At 39.6% G+C, this 26,536-nt stretch overlaps 1 protein-coding gene across 1 annotated transcript in view; it reads left to right on the forward strand.

Moving 5' to 3' along the window:
• The window catches only part of CFAP36 (cilia and flagella associated protein 36), a 413,629-nt gene extending 401,439 nt beyond the window's left edge, over positions 1–12,190 (forward strand). Inside the window, exon 10 of the mRNA XM_053712018.1 lies at positions 11,560–12,190. Coding sequence (XP_053567993.1) covers positions 11,560–11,643 — 84 coding nt within the window. The 3' untranslated portion in view covers positions 11,644–12,190. The remainder of the gene's footprint in view (positions 1–11,559) is intronic.
• Positions 12,191–26,536: the final 14,346 nt, after the last annotated feature.

Here is a 26,536-nt window from a genome sequence, read left to right on the forward strand (position 1 = left end):
CTACCGAAGGGAACGATTGAGACTGAAGGTTTCGACAAGCTGAAACCAATTTCAGACGTCTCTTTTCTGTTAGAGACAAAGTCATGGACACTAAATCTATTTGGAAACCCAAAAAGGTTACCCTTGTCTGAGGAATCAAGGAACTCTTTGGTAAATTGATCCTCCAACCATGTCTTTGAAGAAACAACACAAGTTGATTCGTGTGAGATTCGGCAGAATGTAAAGACTGAGCAAGTACCAAGATATCGTCCAAATATAAGAAAAGAGAATCTCAGGTACTGATAGTGATCTGGATGAATTGGAATATGAATATATGCATCTTGTAAGTCTATTGTAGACATATAATGCCCTTGCTGAACAAAAGGCAGAATAGTCCTTATAGTCACCATTTTGAAAGTTGGTATCCTTACATAACGATTCAATATTTTTAGATCCAGAACTGGTCTGAAGGAATTCTCCTTCTTTGGTACAATGAACAGATTTGAATAAAACCCCAGACCCCGTTCCAGAACTGGAACTGGCACAATTACCCCAGCCGACTCTAGGTCTGAAACACATTTCAGAAACGCCCGAGCCTTTACTGGGTTTACTGGAATGCGTGAGAGAAAAAATCTTCTCACAGGCGGTCTTACCTTGAAACCTATTCTGTACCCTTGTGAAACAATGTTCTGAATCCAAAGACTGTGAATCGAATTGATCCAAACATCTTTGAAAAATCGTACCCTGCCCCCTACCAGCTGTGCTGGAATGAGGGCCGCACCTTCATGCGGATTTAGGAGCTGGTTTTGACTTTCTAAAAGGCTTGGATTTATTCCAGACTGGAGAAGGTTTCCAAACGGAAACTGTTCCTTTAGGAGAATGGTCAGGCTTCTGTTCCTTATTCTGACGAAAGGAACGAAAACGATTAGCAGCCCTATATTTACCTTTAGATTTTTTGTCCTGAGGCAAAAAGGCTCCCTTTCCCCCAGTAACAGTTGAAATTATCGAATCCAACTGTGAACCAAATAATTTATTACCTTGGAAAGAAAGAGAAAGCAATGTTGACTTAGAAGTCATATCTGCATTCCAAGACTTAAGCCATAAAGCTCTTCTAGCTAAAATAGCTAAAGACATATACCTGACATCAATTCTAATGATATCAAGAATGGGATCACAAACAAAGTTATTAGCATGTTGAAGAAGTTTAAGAATGCTATAAGCATTATGGTCTGACACTTGTTGCGCTAAAGCCTCCAACCAGAAAGTGGAAGCTGCAGCAACATCAGCCAAAGAAATAGCAGGTCTAAGAAGATTACCTGAACATAAATAAGCCTTCCTTAGAAAGGATTCAAGCTTCCTATCTAAAGGATCCTTAAAAGAAGTACTATCTGCCGTAGGAATAGTAGTACGTTTAGCAAGAGTAGAGATAGCCCCATCAACTTTGGGGATTTTTTCCCAAAACTCTAATCTATCAGATGGCAAAGGGTACAATTTTTTTAAACCTTGGAGGAGAGTAAATGAAGTACCCAGACTATTCCATTCCCTAGAAATTACTTCTGAAATAGCATCAGGAACTGGAAAAACTTCTGGAATAACTACATGGGGTTTAAAAACTGAATTTAAACGCTTATTAGTTTTAATATCAAGAGGACTAGACTCCTCCATATCTAATGCAATCAACACTTCTTTAAGTAAAGAACGAATAAACTCCATCTTAAACAAATATGAAGATTTATCAGTTTCAATATCTGAGGCAGAATCTTCTGAACCAGATAGATCCTCATCAGAAATAGATAAGTCAGAATGATGGTGGTCATTTAAAAATTCATCTGAAATATGAGAAGTTTTAAAAGACCTTTTCCGTTTACTAGAAAGAGGAATAACAGACAGAGCCTTCCGAATAGAATTAGAAACAAATTCTCTTACATTAACAGGAACATCCTGAACATTAGATGTTGAAGGAACAACAACAGGTAATGGATTATTACTAATGGAAACATTATCTGCGTTAGAAAGTTTATCATGACAACTAACACAAGCTACAGCCGGAGGAACAGTTACCAAAAGTTTACAACAAATGCACTTAGCTTTGGTAGAACCAACATCAGGCAGCGTCTTTCCAGAAGTAGATTCTGATCCAGGGTCAGGTAGTGACATCTTGCAATATGTAATAGAAAAAACAACATATAAAGCATAATTATCAAATTCCTTAAATGACAGTTTCAGGAATGGGAAAAAATGCAAAACAAAACAAGCCTCTAGCAACCAGAAGCAACTAAAAAGTGAGACTGAAATAATGTGAAAAAAACTGGCGCCAAGTATGACGCCCACATTTTTTGGCGCCAAAAAAAGTCTAACACGTATGCGTCAAAAAATGACGCAACCACGTGAAAACTTCCGGCGTCAACTATGACGCCAGAAATGCCGAAATTTTTGCGCCAAAAAAGTCTCGTGCCAAAAATGACGCAATAAATTGAAGCATTTTCTGCACCCGCGAGCCTAACAGCCCGCAATTTAGAAAAAAAGTCAAATTGAAATTTTTAAGGTAAGAAAAATATTTATTCATATGCATTTTCCCAAAAAAAATGAAACTGACAGTCTGAAAGAAGGAATACTGATTATCCTGAATCATGGCAAATATAAGTTTAAAACATATATTTAGAACTTTACATATAAAGTGCCCAACCATAGCTTAGAGTGTCATGAATAAAATAAGATTTACTTACCCTAAGACACTCATCTACATATAGTAGATAGCCAAACCAGTACTGAAACGAGAATCAGTAGAGGTAATGGTATATAAGAGTATATCGTCAATCTGAAAAAGGAGGTAGGAGAAGAAATCTCTACGACCGATAACAGAGAACCTATGAAATAGATCCCCTAGAGGAAGACCATGGTATTCAAATAGGCAATACTCTCTTCACATCCCTCTGACATTCCCTGCACTCTGAGAGGAAAACTGGGCTTCAGCCTGCTGCGAAGCGCATATCAACGTAGAAATCTAGCACAAACTTACTTCACCACCTCCATGGGAGGCAAAGTTTGTAAAACTGAATTGTGGGTGTGGTGAGGGGTGTATTTATAGGCATTTTGAGGTTTGGGAAACTTTGCCCCTCCTGGTAGGAATGTATATCCCATACGTCACTAGCTCATGGACTCTTGCCAATTACATGAAAGAAATGGGATAGACCAGGTATACCGTTTTCTCCCTCTCCTAATTTTAAGAAAATGTTTCCTATATCAGATACCATTCGGGACTCATGGCAAACGGTCCCTAAGGTAGAGGGAGCTTTATCTTCCCTAGGTAAGCGTACTACTATACCCATTGAGGATAGTTGTGCTTTCAAGGACCCTATGGATAAGAAATTAGAGGGTCTACTATAAAAATTATTTGTTAATCAGGGATTTCTTTTACAACCTACGGCTTGCATTGTTCCAGTAACTACTGCAGCAGCTTTTTGGTTTGAGGCTCTAGAAGAGTCTCTTAAGGTTGATACTCCATTAGATGACATTCTAGATAGAATTAAGGCTCTTAAGCTAGCTAATTCTTTTATTACTTATGCCGCTTTTCAAATTGCTAAATTAGCAGGATTTGCTATTTTAGCACGTAGAGCATTGTGGCTCAAATCTTGGTCTGCTGATGTGTCATCAAAACATAAGCTTTTAGCTATTCCCTTTAAAGGTAAGAACCTTTTTGGGCCAGAATTGAAGGAGTTCATTTCTGATATTACAGGAGGTAAGGGCCATGCCCTACCTCAGGATAGGTTGGTTAAAAAGAGGGGTAAACAGAATAATTTACGTTCCTTTCGGAACTTTAAAGGAGGACCCCCCACTTCTTCTTCTTTCACTAAGCAGGAAGGGAATTTTTCCCAATCTAAGTCAGTCTGGAGACCCAATCAGAACTGGAATAAGGGTAAACAATCCAAAAACCCACTACTGGTCCTAAGACAGCATGAAGGGGTGGCCCCCGATCCGGGACCAGATCTAGTAGGGGGCAGACTTTCTTTCTTTGCTCAGGCTTGGGCAAGAGATGTTCAGGATTCCTGGGCACTAGAAATAGTGACCCATGGTTATCAATTAGAATTCAAGGATTTTCTCCCAAGAGGGAGATTTCATTTTTCAAAATGATCTGCAAACCAGATTGAGAGAGGCGTTCTTACGCTGTGTACTATGAGAGTAATACTCAAACCTATTTGTGGTCCCCAAAAAAAGAGTGAACGTTCAGACCCATTTTGGACCTCAAGTGTCTAAACAAATTTTTAAGCGTTCCATCATTCAAGATGAAGACAATTCGAACAATTTTGCCAATGATCCAGGAGGGTCAATATATGACTACCCTGGATTTGAAGGATGCTTACCTTCATATTCCAATCCACAAAGATCATCATCGGTTTCTAAGGTTTGCCTTCTTGGACAAACATCAGTTCATGGCTCTTCCTTTTGGGTTGGCCACAGCACCCAGAGTCTTCACAAAGGTTCTAGGGTCTCTTTTGGCGGTTCTCAGACCGCAAGGGATAGTGGTGGCGCCTTATCTGGACGATATTCTGATTTAGGCGTCAACATATCATCTGACAAAATCTCACACGGACACAGTGTTGTCTTTTCTGAGAACTCACGGCTGGAAGGTAAACATAGAGAAGAGTTCACTTGTTCCACAGACAAGGGTTCCTTTCTTGGGAACTCTGATAGACTCGGTAGCCATGAAAATATTTCTGAAGGAGATCAGAAAATCAAAGATTTTGAATACTTGCCGAGCACTTCTGTCCATTCCTCGGCCATCAGTGGCTCAGTGTATGGAGGTAATCGGATTAATGGTAGCGGCAATGGGCATCGTTCCGTTTGCTCGCTTTCATCTAAGACCACTGCAACTATGTATGCTCGGTCAGTGGAATGGGGATTATGCAGATTTATTTCCAAAGATAATTCTGGATCAAGAGACCAAAGATAATTCTGGATCAAGAGACCAGAAACTCTCTTCTTTAGTGGTTGTCGTCGGATCATCTGTCCCAGGGGACTTGTTTCCGCAGACCCTCATGGGTGATAGTGACAACAGATGCCAGCCTTCTGGGCTGGGGTGCAGTTTGGAATTCACTGAAGGCTCAGGGTGTTTGGGCTCAAGTGGAGTCTCTACTTCCAATCAATATTTTGGAACTGAGGGCAATATTCAATGCACTTCAGGCATGGCCTCAGTTGGCTTCGGCCAAATTCATCAGATTCCAGTCGGACAACATAACGATTGTGGCATATGTCAATCATCAGGGGGGAACAAAGAGTTCCTTAGCGATGATAGAAGTATCCAAGATAATCAGTTCGGCAGAGGCCCACTCTTGTCATCTGTCAGCGATCTACATCCCAGGAGTAGAGAACTGGGAAGCAGATTTTCTTAGTCGACAGACTTTTCATCCGGGGGAGTGGGAACTTCACCCAGAGGTATTTGCCTCATTGATTCTCAGATGGGGCAGACCGGAATTGGATTTGATGGCATCTCGTCAGAATGCCAAGTTACCAAGATACGGATCCCGGTCAAGGGATCCTCAGGCCGAACTGATAGATGCCTTGGCAGTACCTTGGTTGTTCAGCCTAGCTTATATGTTTCCACCATTTCCTCTCCTCCCACGCGTGATTGCTCGAATCAAACAGGAGAGAGCTTCATTGATCCTGATAGCGCCTGCGTGGCCACGCAGGACTTGGTATGCGGATCTAATGGACATGTCCTCTCTGCCACCGTGGAAACTTCCGTTGAGACAGGACCTTCTCATTCAAGGTCCTTTCCAACATCCAAATCTAATTTCTCTGCAACTGACTGCGTGGAGATTGAACGCTTGATTTTATCGAAACGAAAATTCCCTCATTCAGTTATCAATACTTTGATACAGGCTAGAAAGCCTGTCACTAGAAAAATCTATCATAAGATATGGCGTAAATATCTTTATTGGTGTGAATCTAAGGGTTACTCATGGAGTAAAGTTAGGATTCCTAGGATTTTGTCTTTTCTCCTAGAAGGATTGGAGAAAGGGTTATCAGCAAGTTCCTTAAAGGGACAAATTTCGGCTTTGTCAATTCTGTTTCACATACGTTTGGCAAATGTATCAGATCTTCAGTCTTTTTGTCAGGCTCTATCTAGAATTAAGCCTGTATTTAGACCTATTACTCCTCCCTGGAGTTTAAATTTAGTTCTTCGAGTTCTGCAAGGAGTTCCGTTTGAACCTATGCATTCCATAGATATTAAACTATTATCTTGGAAAGTTCTGTTTTTGGTTGTTATTTCTTCTGCTCGAAGAGTTTCTGAGCTTTCAGCATTACAGTGTGATTCGCTTTATGTCATATTTCACTCTGATAAGTTGGTTTTACGTACCAAACCTGGGTTCCTTCCTAAGGTTGTTTCGAATAAGAATATTAATCAGAAAATTGTTGTTCCTTCCTTGTGTCCTAATCCTTCTTCTAAGAAGGAGCGTCTGTTACATAACTTGGACGTGGTCCGTGCCTTAAAGTTTTACTTACAGGCAACTAAGGATTTCTGTCAATCATCTTCATTACGGCTCATTCTACTAGGGCTGTGGCTTCCACATGGGCTTTGTTGAACAGATTTGTAAGGCTGCGACTTGGTCACCCCTTCACACTTTTTCCAAATTTGATACTTTTGCTTTTTCTGAGGCTATCTTTGGGAGAAAGGTTCTTCAAGCAGTGGTGCCTTCCGTTTAGGTTCCTGTCTTGTCCCTCCCTTTCATCCGTGTCCTATTGCTTTGGTATTGGTTTCCCACAAGTAAGGATGAAATCCGTGGACTCGTCATATCTTTGTAAAAGAAAACTAAATTTATGCTTACCTGATAAATTACTTTCTTTTACGATATGACGAGTCCACGGCCCACCCTTTTTAAGACAGTTTTTCTTTATATTTTTTGTAAACTTCAGTCACCTCTGCACCTTTTAGCCTTTCCTTTTTCTCTTCCTATACCTTCGGCCGAATTACTGAGGGTGGAGGGGAAGGGGAGGGGCTATATATACAGCTCTGCTGTGGTGCTCTTTGCCACTTCCTGTTAGCAGGAGGTTAATATCCCACAAGTAAGGATGAAATCTGTGTACTCGTCATATCGTAAAAGAAAGTAATTTATCAGGTAAGCATAAATTTAGTTTTTTGGATTTAACTGATAGGGTTATCCAAGGATGAGGTTCTTTCTGAAACTTCAGAGTATGAACTTTCTGGGTCGGAGTCTGCTGCCTCTCATCCTCCAGCTGCCGAGGAACCAGACTTTAGTTTTAGGAATTTGCGCTTCTTCTAAAGGAAGTTTTTGGCGAGTTCAGGGGTTTCAGAGGTCATATTGCCTGATGAACCTTTATTTCCTAAATTAGAGTTTGAGGACAGGGTGGTGCCTTCCCTGTCCTGCTCCTGTTGTCCCGGGTATTCCACCTTGGACTGTACAGTTCCCTGCGGGTGCGACTGTCCCTGAGTGTTGTACCTTTCGTTACAGAATTGCGCGCCTTTGCGTGTTACTCAGACATGTTTTTTTTCAGTTATTGAACAACCTTATCGGATACGGGAATATTCAGTCTGCTCTTCTAATGGCGCACCTCATTAGACGTGGGGATGATGTAATCTGATTGTCCATGTATTGAGATCTTTTCCAATTTTTTTTAGAAGATCAGGGATCCGTTTGGCTGGTCCTGCGGTAGGCCTGTTTCTTTTTGGGCGTTAACCTATGGGTTGCCTTGTATTTTATTTTCATCCAATAGGATGTCCTGTCTGTTTTCCTCCTTCCCCTCTGAGGGAGGATTTATGCGGCTAGACGGTTAGGACCCGGATTGCAGACTGGTTCTGTTTGGATTTAGTTATGTCTGGTAGCTGTTCGGACACGTGGCACTGCTCTGCTTGGTTGGTCCGGTAGAGGCGCAGAGTGCTCATGTTATCCTCTGTGTTCAACTAAGCATTCTAGAGGACAGGTGGGTCCGTGAGGCAGGAAGGATTGTCTCAGTCCTTATAGCCTTCTATTTGGATGACTGGGTCAGTGGAGTTCCGCTCTGTCTCTCTCTTGTGTCTGGGGTTGCCAGACCCTAAAGCTCCTTCCCATGTAGTGGAGGGTTGGTGGGCTTGCGCCCTTTTGCCGCCAAGTTGGCGGTTTGGCATTTTTTTCTTTTGAGGCCCTGGGATTTGTCCTTCTGGACTTAGTTCTCAGCAGCTAGTAGTGTATTGGGTAGTTCAGCTACCTTGCAGCAGATAGCTTGCAGAATGTGACCAGCTGCTGCTATTGCACATTGACTGTGTACTGTCTAGCAGTTTTTATGAGACCTTTTGGTCTTCCTCTGTTGTCTCCATGTGAGTTGCGTCTCCTTTTAGGGACCTGGGTTCCCCTCTGGGATATGGTCATTCCCTGTTAGGGGCACTGGGCGTGGTCTCCTTGGGCTCTGCTCGGAGCTGGGGATGCTGTGTGTCCTTTTCTCTCTATGATCCTCTGATTGTATGGAGGTGATGCAGAGACCAGTCTTTGCTCGAGTGATTTTGGCCTTGGGGTATCCCCTTGCTTGTTGTCCTGCGGCTGTTTGAGAGTCTATGGGCTCTAGTGTCATTGTACAACTTTTAACGTCTTAGCTCCTTTGGAGCATTGGACTTTAGCAAGAGGTGGTCTCTTCCTTGGGTCGGGACTTGCAAGTTTTCTCGTTATCTGGGTTAATCTGGATATTGCATTGATATCTCCCTGTGGTCTGTTTTTTTTTTTTTCAGACGGGGTGTTAAGTTCTCGGATATTGTTTGTTTAAACAATAGGGGGTTTGGATCTGTTTTCTCCCTTGTGCTTCTTGTTGTTGAGGCTTCCCTCAGTGTTTTCCTTTGTGGATTTGTTGCCGGACTTTTTGGCTTTGGTTTGGGGTTCCCCAGTTCCTGGGAACTTGGGCTATGTCCTTTTACTTGGACTAATTGACCTGTTTACAGTTGGCCAGGTTGTCTGAGTGCTGATGCTTATTGGGCTGGACTTGTGCCTTTATGGTCGGTTTCACTTGGTCAGCTTGCTGTGGAAACCTTATGGATTCACTGCTGTGTAGGCGAATGGGTTTGCAGTGTCGCTGCTGCAGCTATTGTACATTGAATGCGTGTTAGCCAGCTAATTCCTTTGAGGGATTTCTTCCAAGTTCATCTGCGTTGGAGATTGATCTCTCCTTTAGCCTGTGGCTTTGTGTCTTGTGGGCAGGTGCTCTGCCTTTTTGGCCCCATCCTTTTCTTAGAGTGGGGGGGCTTATTCTCCTTCTTATGGAGGTGTGATCCCTTTTCTAGGGATTCTCTTGGATTCAGTAGGTTCGAACTGAGAGTTTACCTTTCAGAGAGGGGTGTTTTTCTCTGGGTTGTTACGTTCCATCTGGAGTCTTGCTGGCTCCGTGTAGAGCCTATGGTGGGCCTTTTGTTAGATTCCTTTGGGTCTACGGCCTTGTCGTCTGTTTCTAAGGAGTCAGGTTGGCACCCGTGCTCTGTTGGGATGGCTGTGGCCATTCTTCCGCTAGTTTTTGAGCTGGTGTTGGGATTCTTCTGTTCTGTTTTCAAGACCTACCAATGTTTGAACTGGCGCAGTTGGGAGTGGGTTCTGAGATGCGTTGTCATCTTCAGGATCTAGGTTTGCATTGTAGCTAGCCCCCTGGGTTTACAAGCTGAGGGTCCTGGGTTACCATTCACCTTCGGCTTCTGGGTTTAACCTCTCTCTTTCTTGGGGGGTGCAGTGGGTCTCGTTGAGGTTATGTGCTTCTCCTTTTGGAGCCATCTGTGTAGGTCTAGTGGCTTTGATTGCCTGGAAGTGTGCCTTCTGTCTGCAAGTTCTCCCTTTGCAATCTGTTCTCTTGCTGGCCGCTTTTTACTTCTCAGCAAGTATTCTTCTGTGTCATCCTAATGATGGCTGTATGTTCTTGACTCAGGGTTTTTTGTCTGGGTCTGTTAGACGTTCTTTTTTTTGTCTGAATACTTCAGTATTCTTAGTTCTGACGATGTGAGGACTCGTCTTCAGTTGTCTTTCGGTGCTTTTGCACAATGTTGAAAGAAAGGTTTCTCTGTTTAAAGGCCCGGTCCTAAACCTCTGGTTTCTGCTTGGTCTGGGCGTAGCCTCCCCTGTCTGTCAGGACCCATTTGATATATGTAAATGTATAATGCAATAATAATTGTCAGTTCTGTTTTGAGTAGAAAATATGCTTTTTTTTCTGTGTATCGCTTTACTTAATTAGCCCACTCTTTTTGTACAGATAGAAGAAACTAGTTTTTCCTGTTATTTAACATTGAATTTTATAGCTACTAAAACTAAAGGCCAAAGCAACAAGACTAAAAATATAGGATAAGATACAGTTTTATAGAATTTTTTTTTTCATATTTTACGGAGTGATAATAATCAGGCTTAAATATAGGCTAAGACCACACCTTCCAGACGAAATGTATCAGCTCTTGTTATTGATGCTAGAATCACTGATTATTTGTGATAAAAGCTATGTTTTATTTTAGTAAATACTGGATTATTTCTGCATTATTTCTATTTTTGTTACATTAAATGTAGCCACCAATCAGCATGAGCTATCCAGTGTGCTGAACCAAACTTGGTCTGTCTCCTTAGCTTAGAATTCTGCTTTTTCAAATAAAAATAGCAAGAGAATAAAGAAAAATTGATAATAGTAGTATATTAGAAAGTTGCTTAAAATTCCATTCTCTATCTGAATCATGAAGGAATCATGAAAGAAAGAAATTGGGTTTAGTATCCCTTTAAGTGAACTGCTCTTTGAATAAAGGTAACTGTTCTTGTAGCATCATGCAGAACTTTTTTCATTACATATCCAAGAGTTTTTTTTTTTATTAAAACCAGCACTTTTCTATGAAGAAAGTAGTGCGTTATGACATAAGGATTTTTTTACAAGACAGGTAAAACATTGTATGGAGCCCACAAATGATGGGGCTAAAATATATGTACCCTAAAATGTTATCAGTTTCACCATTATATTCATATTTAGACATTTAATGTAGAACTCATATCAACAGTAGATATTGATGATTAAATATATCAAATGCCTGGTGTTTCATTACTTGATTACATATACACACTCTAGTAAGCAAAGGACGACTGCTGTCAGTTGCTCCAAATTAAAGAGGATCTTTTTAATTGTGTCAGGAAAAGAGTCCAGCTGTCCAGCAGGGAACTATAAATAAAAAGTGCCTGTGCAGGATGTGGACTGCATTAATAAAACACAGAGGGCTACATTACAAGTGGATCGCTTATTTATTGTGTGCCTGTAAACGAGGTCGCGTTCACTTTGCGCTCAACTTGTAATACCAGTGCACATGTGCGTGCACTGGTATTACTAAGTGGAGCGCAAATATAGTTTTCACGAAAGCGATATTTTGCGCTGCACTTGTAATCTAGCCCAGAATAAGAAATCATACCTTGACAAGAAAGATGAGCCACTCAAAAATAAAGTATTACACAAAACTATAGCGATATGTAGAAATACTATCAATGCTATTGAATCTCAGTATATCTGCTGTCTATTTCTGGGATAGGTATATCCCAATTATTGATATTTAATGTGTGAAAAATTCTCCAATAATTATGGTTTTTGTTTCAGGAAATGACAGAAGAAGAGAAGAAAAACTTAGAGAAAAGGAAGCATCTAGCAGAAACACTTAAGAAAGAAGTCATTAAGAAGTGAGCTATAGGAAATTGTATTTTGAGGCTTCACCCAACTGCTTATGGATAACATGTTCAAACTTTTTTTTTTTATTCCTTAGATTGTTACTGTGTTTGTAAAAGTTTATTTTTAGTAATTTTCTCACAATAATATTCAGTGTATTTTTGTTGTAAATTCTTATCAGTCAAACTGTTCATTTCAAAATTAAAAAGTGCCATATTTTGATATAACACAGATCATTTACCTTATTTGTTGTAATTTACCAGTAAAATATAATGTTCCACGAAAGGTTCATATTATATATAAATAATATCTTCATTTTAAAACACCTTTAAGAGGAGGAGGAGAATAAAGGGGAATGGAAGGGAGAAAGAAGAAATATCATATGCTATATATATTCAAACTGATGTGCATTATATATCTTGCAATACAAACTGTACTGCAATGTCAGTTGAAAGAAGGTAAAAATATATGAGCTCTAAACCAAAAACATTATTATATTGTACCATATGTACCATATCAAAGGTATAAAAAAACGAGGGAAATAAATAAGAGTAAAAAAGATAAATGTGTGGTGTATTATGTGAAATATATAGAGAAAAAAGATTAGTAAAAGTGGTATGTGCTATATACACAAAATGTTGTACTAAATATTAATAATATTGCATTATTAAATGTAAAAGGAAAAAAGGGGGGTTATATACTATATACAAGGCATGTGCTAAATACTAACATTTGTGACAATAGCAACAAGAATATATATTATTATATACATAAGCAAAGCTTCTACACACTCAGATTTTTTGCCACATTCAAGTTATTAGCGTTTTGGGAAGAACATCCCCTTTATTACAACTAGCCATCAGTGCACAGTATAAATACACAACCGTTGTCCACAAATTGAACCAAAAGTTATTTAAAACTGCACTGCTGCAGTGGTAAGCATGTATGTAGCAAATCTTGTATGTAGCAAATCTTGCAAAAAAAACCAACATAATTTATGTAAGAACTTACCTGATAAATTAATTTCTTTCATATTGGCAAGAGTCCATGAGCTAGTGACGTATGGGATATACATTCCTACCAGGAGGGGCAAAGTTTCCCAAACCTCAAAATGCCTATAAATACACCCCTCACCACACCCAATTCAGTTTAACGAATAGCAAAGAAGTGGGGTGATAAGAAAGGAGCGAAAGCATCAACAAGGAATTGGAATAATTGTGCTTTATACAAAAAAATCATAACCACCACAAAAAGGGTGGGCCTCATGGACTCTTGCCAATATGAAAGAAATGAATTCATCAGGTAAGTTCTTACATAAATTATGTTTTCTTTCATGTTATTGGCAAGAGTCCATGAGCTAGTGACGTATGGGATACCCAAGATGTGGAACTTCCACACAGGAGTCACTAGAGAGGGAGGGATAAAATAAAGACAGCCAATTCCGCTGAAAAAATAATCCACAACCCAAATCAAAAAGTTTTAATCACATAACGAAAAAAACTGAAATTATAAGTAGAAGAATCAAACCGAAACAGCTGCCTGAAGTACTTTTCTACCAAAAACTGCTTCAGAAGAAGAAAAAACATCAAAATGGTAGAATTTAGCAAAAGTATGCAAAGAAGACCAAGTTGCTGCTTTGCAAATCTGATCAACAGAAGCTTCATTCCTAAAAGCCCAGGAAGTAGAAACTGACCTAGTAGAATGAGCCGTAATCCTTTGAGGCAGGGTTTTACCCGACTCCACATAAGCATGATGAATCAAGGACTTTAACCAAGACGCCAAAGAAATGGCAAAAGCCTTCTGACCTTTCCTAGAACCAGAAAAGATAACAAATAGACTAGAAGTCTTTCTGAAATCTTTAGTAGCTTCAACATAATATTTCAAAGCTCTTACTACATCCAAAGAATGTAAAGATCTCTCCAGAGAATTCTTAGGATTAGGACACAATGAAGGAACAACAGTTTCTCTACTAATGTTGTTAGAATTCACAACTTTAGGTAAAAAATTAAATGATGAAAAATCAGAAAAGGAGATTCACAAGAAAGAGCAGATAACTCAGAAACTCTTCTAGCAGAAGAGATGGCCAAAAGGAACAAAACTTTCCAAGAAAGTAATTTAATATCCAGAGAATGCATAGGTTCAAGCGGAAGAGCCTGTAAAGCCCTCAGAACCAAATTAAGACTCCAAGGAGGAGAAATAGACTTAATGACAGGCTTAATACGAACCAAAGCCTGTACAAAACAATGAATATCATGAAGATTAGCAATTTTTCTGTGAAACAGAACAGAAAGAGCAGAGATTTGTCCTTTCAAAGAACTTGCAGACAAACCTTTTTCCAAACCATCCTAAAGAAACTGTAAAATTCTAGGAATTCTAAAAGAATGCCAAGAGAATTTATGAGAAGAACACCAAGAAATGTAAGACTTCCAAACTCGGTTATAAATCTTTCTAGATACAGATTTACGAGCCTGTAATATAGTATTAATCACTGAATCAGAGAAACCTCTATGACTAAGTATTAAGCGTTCAATCTCCATACCTTCAAATTTAAGGATTTGAGATCCTGATGGAAAAATGGGCCTTGAGATAGAAGGTCCGGCCTTAACGGAAGTGTCCAAGGTTGGCAACTGGCCATCCGAATGAGATCTGCATACCAAAAAGCTGTGTGGCCATGCTGGAGCCACCAGCAGTACAAACGAATGCTCCATTAGGATTAGAAATCACTCTTGGAAGAAGAACTAGAGGCGTAAAGATATAAGCAGGTTGATAATTCCAAGGAAGTGACAACGCATCCACCGCTTCTGCCTGAGGATCCCTGGATCTGGACAGATACCTGGGAATTTTCCTGTTTAGATGAGAAGCCATCAGATCTATTTCTGGAAGTCCACAGATTTGAACAATCTGAAGAAATACCTCTGGGTGAAGAGACCATTCGCCCGGATGTAACGCCTGGCGACTGAGATAATCCGCTTCCCAATTGTCTATACCTGGGATGTGAACCGCAGAAATTAGACAGGAGTTGGATTCCGCCCATACAAGTATCCGAGATACTTCTTTCATAGCCTGAGGACTGTGAGTCCCACCTTGATGATTGACATACGCCACGGTTGTGACATTGTCTGAAAACAAATAAACGCTTCTCTCTTCAGAAGAGGCCAGAACTGAAGAGCTCTGAAAATCGCACGGAGTTCCAAAATGTTGATTGGTAATCTGGCCTCCTGAGATTCCCAAACCCCCTGTGCTGTCAGAGATCCCCATACAGCTCCCCAACCTGAAAGACTCGCATCTGTTGAGATCACAGTCCAGGTTGGACGAACAAAAGAGGCCCCTTGAATTAAACGATGGTGATCCAACCACCAAGTCAGAGAAGATCGAACATTGGGATTTAAGGATATTAATTGTGATATCTTTGTATAATCCCTGCACCATTGGTTCAGCATACAAAGCTGAAGAAGTCTCATGTGAAAACTAGCAAAAGGGATCGCGTCCGATGCAGCAGTCATGAGACCTAGAATTTCCATGCACAAAGCTACCGAAGGGAATGATTGAGACTGAAGGTTTCGACAAGCTGAAACCAATTTCAGACGTCTCTTTTCTGTTAGAGACAAAGTCATGGACACTAAATCTATTTGGAAACCCAAAAAGGTTACCCTTGTCTGAGGAATCAAGGAACCCTTTGGTAAATTGATCCTCCAACCATGTCTTTGAAGAAACAACACAAGTTGATTCGTATGAAATTCTTCAGAATGTAAAGACTGAGCAAGTACCAAGATATCGTCCAAATAAGGAAATACAGCAATACCCTGTTCTCTGATTACAGAGAGAAGGGCACCGAGAACTTTTGAAAAGATCCTTGGAGCTGTTGCTAGGCCAAACGGAAGAGCAACAAACTGGTAATGCTTGTCCAGAAAAGAGACTCTCAGGAACTGATAGTGATCTGGATGAATTGGAATATGAAGATATGCATCCTGTAAGTCTATTGTAGACATATAATGCCCTTGCTGAACAAAAGGCAAAATAGTCCTTATAGTCACCATTTTGAATGTTGGTATCCTTACATAACGATTCAATATTTTTAGATCCAGAACTGGTCTGAAGGAATTCTCTTTCTTTGGTACAATGAACAGATTTGAGTAAAACCCCAGACCCCGTTCCAGAACTGGAACTGGCACAATTACCCCAGCCGACTCTAGGTCTGAAACACATTTCAGAAACGCCTGAGCCTTTACTGGGTTTACTGGAATGCGTGAGAGAAAAAATCTTCTCACAGGCGGTCTTACCTTGAAACCTATTCTGTACCCTTGTGAAACAATGTTCTGAATCCAAAGACTTTGAATCGAATTGATCCAAACATCTTTGAAAAATCGTAACCTGGAATGAGGGCCGCAACTTCATGCGGATTTAGGAGCGGTTTTTGACTTTCTAAAAGGCTTGGATTTGTTCCAGACTGGAGAAGGTTTCCAAAAGGAAACTGTTCCTTTAGGGGAAGGGTCAGGCTTCTGTTCCTTATTCTGACGAAAGGAACGAAAACGATTAGCAGCCCTATATTTACCTTTAGATTTTTTGTCCTGAGGCAAAAAGGCTCCCTTCCCCCCAGTAACAGTTGAAATTATTGAATCTAACTGAGAACCAAATAATTTATTACCTTGGAAAGAAAGAGAAAGCAACGTTGACTTAGAAGCCATAAAGCTCTTCTAGCTAAAATAGCTAAAGACATATACCTGACATCAATTCTAATGATATCAAAAATGGCATCACAAACAAAGTTATTAGCATGTTGAAGAAGTTTAACAATGCTATAAGAATTATGGTCTGACACTTGTTGCGCTAAAGCCTCCAACCAGAAGGTGGAAGCTGCAGCAACATCAGCCAAAGAAATAGCAGGTCTAAGAAGATTACCTGAACATAAATAAGCCTTCCTTAGAAAGGATTCAAGCTTCCTATCTAAAGGATCCTTAAAAGAAGTTCTATCTGCCGTAGGAATAGTAGTTCGTTTAGCAAGAGTAGAGATAGCCCCATCAACTTTGGGGATTTTTTCCCAAAACTCTAATCTATCAGATGGCAAAGGGTACAATTTCTTAAACCTTGGAGAAGGAGTAAATGAAGTACCCAGACTATTCTATTCCCTAGAAATTACTTCTGAAATAGCATCAGGAACTGGAATAACTACATGAGGTTTAAAAACTGAATTTAAACGCTTATTAGTTTTAATATTAAGAGGACTAGACTCCTCCATATCTAATGCAATCAACACTTCTTTAAGTAAAGAACGAATAAACTCCATCTTAAACAAATATGAAGATTTATCAGTGTCAATATCTGAGGCAGAATCTTCTGAACCAAATAGATCCTCATCAGAAATAGATAAGTCAGAATGATGGCGGTCATTTAAAAATTCATCTGAAATATGAGAAGTTTTAAAAGACCGTTTACGTTTACTAGAAGGAGGAATAACAGACAAAGCCTTCCGAATAGAATTAGAAACAAATTCTCTTACATTAACAGGAACATCCTGAACGTTAGATGTTGAAGGAACAAGAACAGGTAATGGATTATTACTAATGGAAATATTATCTGCGTTAGATAGTTTATCATGACAACTAACACAAACTGCAGCTGGAGGAACAGTTACCAAAAGTTTACAACAAATGCACTTAGCTTTGGTAGAACCAACATCAGGCAGCGTCTTTCCAAAAGTAGATTCTGATCCAGGGTCAGGTAGTGACATCTTGCAATATGTAATAGAAAAAACAACATATAAAGCAAAATTATCAAATTCCTTAAATGACAGTTTCAGGAATGGGAAAAAATGCAAAAACATAATTTATGTAAGAACTTACCTGATAAATTCATTTCTTTCATATTAGCAAGAGTCCATGAGCTAGTGACGTATGGGATATACATTCCTACCAGGAGGGGCAAAGTTTCCCAAACCTCAAAATGCCTATAAATACACCCCTCAGCACACCCACAAATCAGTTTAACGAATAGCCAAGAAGTGGGGTGATAAGAAAAAAGTGCGAAGCATAAATGTAAGGAATTGGAATAATTGTGCTTTATACAAAAAAATCATAACCACCACAAAAAGGGTGGGCCTCATGGACTCTTGCTAATATGAAATAAATGAATTTATCAGGTAAGTTCTTACATAAATTATGTTTTCTTTCATGTAATTAGCAAGAGTCCATGAGCTAGTGACGTATGGGATAATGACTACCCAAGATGTGGATCTTCCACGCAAGAGTCACTAGAGAGGGAGGGATAAAATAAAGACAGCCAATTCCGCTGAAAAAAATCCACACCCAAAAATAAAGTTTAAATCTTATAAAGAAAAAACTGAAAATATAAGCAGAAGATTCAAACTAAAACAGCTGCCTGAAGTACTTTTCTACCAAAGACAGCTTCAGAAGAAGAAAACACATCAAAATGGTAGAATTTAGTAAAAGTATGCAAAGAAGACCAAGTTGCTGCTTTGCAAATCTGATCAACCGAAGCTTCATTCCTAAACGCCCAGGAAGTAGAAACTGACCTAGTAGAATGAGCTGTAATCCTTTGAGGCGGAGTTTTACCCGACTCAACATAAGTATGATGAATTAAAGATTGAACCAAGATGCCAAAGAAATGGCAGAGGCCTTCTGACCTTTCCTAGAACCGGAAAAAATAACAAATAGACTAGAAGTCTTTCGGAAATTCTTAGTAGCTTCAACATAATATTTCAAAGCTCTAACTACATCCAAAGAATGCAATGATTTCTCCTTAGAATTCTTAGGATTAGGACCTAATGAAGGAACCACAATTTCTCTACTAATGTTGTTGGAATTCACAAACTTAGGTAAAAATTTAAAAGAAGTTCGCAACACCGCCTTATCCTGGTGAAAAATCAGAAAAGGAGACTCACAAGAAAGAGCAGATAATTCAGAAACTCTTCTGGCAGAAGAGATAGCCAAAAGGAACAAAACTTTCCAAGAAAGTAATTTAATGTCCAATGAATGCATAGGTTCAAACGGAGGAGCTTGAAGAGCCCTCAGAACCAAATTCAAACTCCGAGGAGAAATTGACTTAATGACAGGTTTTATACGAACCAAAGCTTGTACAAAACAATGAATATCAGGAAGATTAGCAATTTTTCTGTGAAAAAGAACAGAAAGAGCAGAGATTTGTCCTTTCAAGGAACTTGCAGACAAACCTTTATCCAAACCATCCTGAAGAAACTGTAAAATTCTCGGAATTCTAAAAGAATGCCAGGAAAAATGATGAGAAAGACACCAAGAAATATAAGTCTTCCAGACTCTATAATATATCTCCCTAGATACAGATTTACGAGCCTGTAACATAGTATTAATCACAGAGTCAGAGAAACCTCTTTGACTAAGAATCAAGCGTTCAATCTCCATACCTTTAAATTTAAGGATTTGAGATCCTGATGGAAAAAAGGACCTTGCGACAGAAGGTCTGGCCTTAACGGAAGAGTCCACGGTTGGCAAGAGGCCATCCGGACAAGATCCGCATACCAAAACCTGTGAGGCCATGCTGGAGCTACCAGCAGAACAAACGAGCATTCCTTCAGAATCTTGGAGATTACTCTTGGAAGAAGAACTAGAGGCGGAAAGATATAGGCAGGATGATACTTCCAAGGAAGTGACAATGCATCCACTGCTACCGCTTGAGGATCCCTGGATCTGGACAGATACCTGGGAAGTTTCTTGTTTAGATGAGAGGCCATCAAATCTATTTCTGGAAGTTCCCACATTTGAACAATCTGAAGAAATACCTCTGGGTGAAGAGACCATCCGCCCGGATGTAACGTTTGGCGACTGAGATAATCCGCTTCCCAATTGTCTATACCTGGGAAATGAACCGCAGAAACTAGACAGGAGCTGGATTCCGCCGATACCAGAATTCGAGATACTTCTTTCATAGCCAGAGGACTGTGAGTCCCTCCTTGATGATTGATATATGCCACAGTTGTGACATTGTCTGTCTGAAAACAAATGAACGATTCTCTCTTTAGAAGAGGCCAAGACTGAAGAGCTCTGAAAATTGCACGGAGTTCCAAAATATTGATCGGTAATCTCACCTCCTGAGATTCCCAAACCCCTTGCGCTGTCAGAGACCCCCACACAGCTCCCCAACCTGTAAGACTTGCATCTGTTGAAATTACAGTCCAGGTCGGAAGAACAAAAGAAGCCCCCTGAACTAAACGATGGTGATCTGTCCACCACGTCAGAGAGTGTCGTACAATCGGTTTTAAAGATATTAATTGAGATATCTTTGTGTAATCCCTGCACCACTGGTTCAGCATACAGAGCTGAAGAGGCCGCATGTGAAAACGAGCAAAGGGGATCGCGTCCGATGCAGCAGTCATAAGACCTAGAATTTCCATGCATAAGGCTACCGAAGGGAATGATTGTGACTGAAGGTTTCGACAAGCTGATATCAATTTTAGACGTCTCTTGTCTGTCAAAGATAGAGTCATGGACACTGAATCTATCTGGAAACCTAAAAAGGTTACCTGTGTCTGAGGAATCAATGAACTTTTTGGTAAATTGATCCTCCAACCATGATGTTGAAGAAACAACACAAGTCGATTCATATGAGATTCTGCTAAATGTGAAGACTGAGCAAGTACCAAGATATCGTCCAAATAAGGAAATACCACAATACCCTGTTCTCTGATTACAGACAGAAGGGCACCGAGAACCTTTGTAAAAATTCTTGGAGCTGTAGCTAGGCCAAACGGCAGAGCCACAAACTGGTAATGCTTGTCTAGGAAAGAGAATCTCAGAAACTGAAAGTGATCTGGATGAATCGGAATATGCAGATATGCATCCTGTAAATCTATTGCAGACATATAATGCCCTTGCTGAACAAAAGGCAGGATAGTCCTTACAGTTACCATTTTGAATGTTGGTATCCTTACATAACGATTCAATATTTTTAGATCCAGAACTGGTCTGAAGGAATTCTCCTTCTTTGGTACAATGAAGAGATTTGAATAAAACCCCAGTCCCTGTTCCAGAACTGGAACTGGCATAATTACTCCAGCCAACTCTAGATCTGAAACACATTTCAGAAATGCTTGAGCCTTCGCTGGGTTTACTGGGACACGGGAAAGAAAAAATCTCTTTGCAGGAGGCCTTATCTTGAAGCCAATTATGTACCCTTCTGAAACAATGTTCTGAATCCAAAGATTGTGAACGGAATTGATCCAAATTTTTTTGAAAAAAACGTAATCTGCCCCCTACCAGCTGAGCTGGAATGAGGGCCGCACCTTCATGTGGACTTAGGAGCTGGCTTTGATCTTCAAAAAGGCTTGGATTTATTCCAGACTGGAGAAGGTTTCCAAACTGATACCGCTCCTGAGGATGAAGGATCAGGTTTTTGTTCCTTGTTGTGACGAAAGGAACGAAAACGATTATTAGACCTAAATTTACCTTTAGATTTTATTACCCTGGAAAGAAAGGGAAAGCAGAGTAGACTTAGAAGACATATCAGCATTCCAAGTTTTAAGCCATAAAGCTCTTCTAGCTAAAATAGCTAGAGACATATACCTGACATCAACTCTAATGATATCAAAGATGGCATCACAAATAAAATTATTAGCATGTTAAAGAAGAATAATAATGCTATGAGAATTATGATCTGTTACTTGTTGCGCTAAAGCTTCTAACCAAAAAGTTGAAGCTGCAGCAACATCCGCTAAAGATATAGCAGGTCTAAGAAGATTACCTGAACACAAGTAAGCTTTTCTTAGAAAGGATTCAATTTTCCTATCTAAAGGATCCTTAGCAAGAGTAGAGACAGCCCCATCAACCTTAGGGATTTTGTCCCAAAACTCTAATCTGTCAGATGGCACAGGATATAATTGCTTAAAACGTTTAAAAGGAGTAAATGAATTACCCAAATTATTCCATTCCCTGGAAATTACTTCAGAAATAGCACCAGGGACAGGAAAAACTTCTGGAATAACTACAGGAGATTTAAAAACCTTATCTAAACGTTTAGATTTGGTATCAAGAGGACCAGAATCCTCAATTTCTAATGCAATTAGGACTTCTTTAAGTAAAGAACGAATAAATTCCATTTTAAATAAATATGAAGATTTATCAGCATCAACCTCTGAGACAGAATCCTCTGAACCAGAAGAACCATTATCAGAATCAGAATGATGATGTTCATTTAAAAATTCATCTGAAAAATGAGAAGTTTTAAAAGACTTTTTTACGTTTAGTAGAAGGAGGAATAACAGACATAGCCTTCTTAATGGATTTAGAAACAAAATCTCTTATGTTATCAGGAACACTCTGAGTATTAGATGTTGACGGAACAGCAACAGGTAATGAAACTGTACTAAAGGAAATATTATCTGCATTAACAAGTTTGTCATGACAAACAGTACAAACAGCAGCTGGAGGAACAGATACCATAAGTTTACAGCAGATACACTTAGCTTTGGTAGCTCCAGCACCAGGCAGCGATTTTCCAGAAGTATCTTCTGACTCAGTTTCAACGTGGGACATCTTGCAATATGTAATAGAAAAAACAACATATAAAGCAAAATTGATCAAATTCCTTAAATGACAGTTTCAGGAATGGGAAAAAATGCCAGTGAACAAGCTTCTAGCAACCAGAAGCAATAAATAATGAGACTTAATGTGGAGACAATAGTGACGCCCATATTTTTTTAGCGCCAAAAATGACGCCCACATTATTTGGCGCCAAAAATGACGCCACATCCGGAACGCCGACACTTTTGGCGCAAAAGAACGTCAAAAATGACGCAACTTCCGGCGACACGTATGACGCCGGAAACAGGAAAAAAAAGTCAGCGCCAAGAATGACGCAATAAAATGAAGCATTTTCAGCCCCAGCGAGCCTAACAGCCCACAGGGAAAAAGTCAAATTTTAAGGTAAGAAAAAAATGATTTATTCATATGCATTATACCAAATATGAAACTGACTGTCTGAAATAAGGAATGTTGAACATCCTGAGTCAAGGCAAATAAATGTTTGAATACATATATTTAGAACTTTATAAAAAAGTGCCCAACCATAGCTTAGAGTGTCACAGAAAATAAGACTTACTTACCCCAGGACACTCATCTACATGTTGTAGAAAGCCAAACCAGTACTGAAATGAAAATCAGCAGAGGTAATGGTATATAAATAAGAGTATATCGTCGATCTGAAAAGGGAGGTAAGAGATGAATCTCTACGACCGATAACAGAGAACCTATGAAATAGACCCCGTAGAAGGAGATCATTGAATTCAAATAGGCAATACTCTCTTCACATCCCTCTGACATTCACTGCACACTGAGAGGAAAACCGGGCTCCAACCTGCTGCGGAGCGCATATCAACGTAGAATCTAGCACAAACTTACTTCACCACCTCCATAGGAGGCAAAGTTTGTAAAACTGATTTGTGGGTGTGGTGAGGGGTGTATTTATAGGCATTTTGAGGTTTGGGAAACTTTGCCCCTCCTGGTAGGAATGTATATCCCATATGTCACTAGCTCATGGACTCTTGCTAATTACATGAAAGAAACAAAACAAGCCTCTAGAAACCAGAAGCAACTAAAAAGTGAGACTGAAATAATGTTTGTGCCAAGAATAACGCCCACATTTTTTGGCGCCAAGAATGACGCCCATATTTTTTGGCGCAAAAAACATCCGCAACACACATACGTAAAAAATGACGCAACCACGTGAAAACTTCCGACGTTAAGTATGACGCCGGAAATGACGACATTTTTTGCGCCAAAAAAGTCTCGCGCCAAAAATGACGCAATAAATTGAAGCATTTTCTGCACCCGCGAGCCTAACAGCCCGCAATTTTAGAAAAAAAGTCAATTGAAAATTATAAGGTAAGAAAAAATATAAATTCATATGCATTTTCCCAAAAAATTAAACTGACAGTCTGAAAGAAGGAATACTGATTATCCTGAATCATGGCAAATATAAGTTTAAAACATATATTTAGAACTTTACATATAAAGTGCCCAACCATAGCTTAGAGTGTCATGAATAAAATAACTTACTTACCCTAAGACACTCATCTACATATAGTAGATAGCCAAACCAGTACTGAAACGAGAATCAGTAGAGGTAATGGTATATAAGAGTATATCGTCGTTCTGAAAAGGGAGGTAGGAGAAGAAATCTCTACGACAGATAACAGAGAACTTATGAAATAGATCCCCTAGAGGAAGACCATGGTATTCAAATAGGCAATACTCTCTTCTCATCCCTCTGACATTCACTGCACTCTGAGAGGAAAACCAGGCTTCAGCCTGCTGCGAAGCGCATATCAACGTAGAATCTAGCACAAACTACTTCACCACCTCCATGGGAGGCAAAGTTTGTAAAACTGAATTGTGGGTGTGGTGAGGGGTGTATTTATAGGCATTTTGAGGTTTGGGAAACTTTGCCCCTCCTGGTAGGAATGTATATCCCATACGTCACTAGCTCATGGACTCTTGCCAATTACATGAAAGAAACCACCACAGTTACTGCAGTAAAGTACATGTGGGTACCATACAGTTCAAAGCGCAGTATCTGCAATGTATCTAACATATTGTGGCCACAGTGCAGTTAAAAGTGATATAAAGCATATGACAATAAATCCTCAAAATGTTCCACTCAAGTTTCATTTCATATTTATTGCAAATAAATTATGAAATGTAAGCACATCCATTTCCTGTGGGTTTGTATAATATTGTGAATATATCCAAACACTAGGGACAGGTGTTGCCAACACTGGTATATTGAGGTACAGGTGCAAAATGTGTGTCATTATTAAATAATTCCTTGTTCACATACAAGCCCGGAGCTAGCCTGGTAACTATGGGCTATACATTGTAGAAAAAAATTATCATAAGTAAAGGTATTAAGGTATGTATGATGCATTAAACAATGGTTAACCCTACAACATAATCTTTTAAATAGTTATGCCCATACAATGCCAGGAAAATGGCATACTCACCGCATAGGAACCCACTGGTCCAGATTACCCACATTGAATTGGAATCCATTAGGACAAATTAGAAGAAACATCAAATAGGGTAAGCATAATGGCATGGGTGTAATGCACATTGAGCAAGTTACAATAAAAGAACAAAGACCTTCCAGCAAGACTAATGTCGTCTAGTGTATCCATCCCACTTACCCAAATAAGATGCCTGTACATTCAATCCATAAAACTTTAAACTATGGTATGGTATTAAGTTATTTATGATAAATAGTGCTTAATTTCTCCTGTTAAGTGTAGTCAGTCCACGGGTCATCATTACTTCTGGGATATTAACTCCTCCCCAACAGGAAGTGCAAGAGGATCACCCAAGCAGAGCTGCTATATAGCTCCTCCCCTCTACGTCACAACCAGTCATTCTCTTGCACCCAAGTAATAGATAGGATGTGTGAGAGGACTGTGGTGATTATACTTAGTTTTTATATCTTCAATCAAAAGTTTGTTATTTTAAAACAGCACCGGAGTGTGTTGTTCCTTCTCAGGTAGAATTTGAAGAAGAATCTACCTCAGTTTTTGGATGATTTTAGCCGGCGTAGCTAAAATTCATTTCTCCAACATAGGTGTGTCCGGTCCACGGCGTCATCCTTACTTGTGGGATATTCTCTTCCCCAACAGGAAATGGCAAAGAGCCCAGCAAAGCTGGTCACATGATCCCTCCTAGGCTCCGCCTACCCCAGTCATTCTCTTTGCCGTTGTACAGGCAACATCTCCACGGAGATGGCTTAGAGTTTTTTAGTGTTTAACTGTAGTTTTTATTATTCAATCAAGAGTTTGTTATTTTGAAATAGTGCTGGTATGTACTATTTACTCAGAAACAGAAAAGAGATGAAGATTTCTGTTTGTATGAGGAAAATGATTTTAGCAACCGTCACTAAAATCCATGGCTGTTCCACACAGGACTGTTGAGAGCAATTAACTTCAGTTGGGGGAACAGTGAGCAGTCTCTTGCTGCTTGAGGTATGACACATTCTAACAAGACGATGTAATGCTGGAAGCTGTCATTTTCCCTATGGGATCCGGTAAGCCATGTTTATTACGATCGTAAATAAGGGCTTCACAAGGGCTTATTAAGACTGTAGACTTTTTTTGGGCTAAATCGATTCATTATTAACACATATTTAGCCTTGAGGAATCATTTTATTTGGGTATTTTGCTATAATAATATCGGCAGGCACTGTTTTAGACACCTTATTCTTTAGGGACTTTCCCAAAGCATAGGCAGAGCCTCATTTTCGCGCCGGTGTTGCGCACTTGTTTTTGAGAGGCATGGCATGCAGTCGCATGTGAGAGGAGCTCTGATACTTAGAAAGACTTTCTGAAGGCGTCATTTGGTATCGTATTCCCCTTTGGGCTTGGTTGGGTCTCAGCAAAGCAGATACCAGGGACTGTAAAGGGGTTAAAGTTCAAAACGGCTCCGGTTCCGTTATTTTAAGGGTTAAAGCTTCCAAATTTGGTGTGCAATACTTTTAAGGCTTTAAGACACTGTGGTGAAAATTTGGTGAATTTTGAACAATTCCTTCATGTTTTTTCGCAATTGCAGTAATAAAGTGTGTTCAGTTTAAAATTTAAAGTGACAGTAACGGTTTTATTTTAAAACGTTTTTTGTACTTTGTTATCAAGTTTATGCCTGTTTAACATGTCTGAACTACCAGATAGACTGTGTTCTGAATGTGGGGAAGCCAGAATTCCTATTCATTTAAATAAATGTGATTTATGTGACAATGATGCCCAAGATGATTCCTCAAGTGAGGGGAGTAAGCATGGTACTGCATCATTCCCTCCTTCGTCTACACGAGTCTTGCCCACTCAGGAGGCCCCTAGTACATCTAGCGCGCCAATACTCCTTACTATGCAACAATTAACGGCTGTAATGGATAATCC

Source organism: Bombina bombina, chromosome 4 (genome assembly GCF_027579735.1).
Source record: "Bombina bombina isolate aBomBom1 chromosome 4, aBomBom1.pri, whole genome shotgun sequence".
Classification (NCBI taxonomy): Eukaryota; Metazoa; Chordata; class Amphibia; order Anura; family Bombinatoridae; genus Bombina; species Bombina bombina.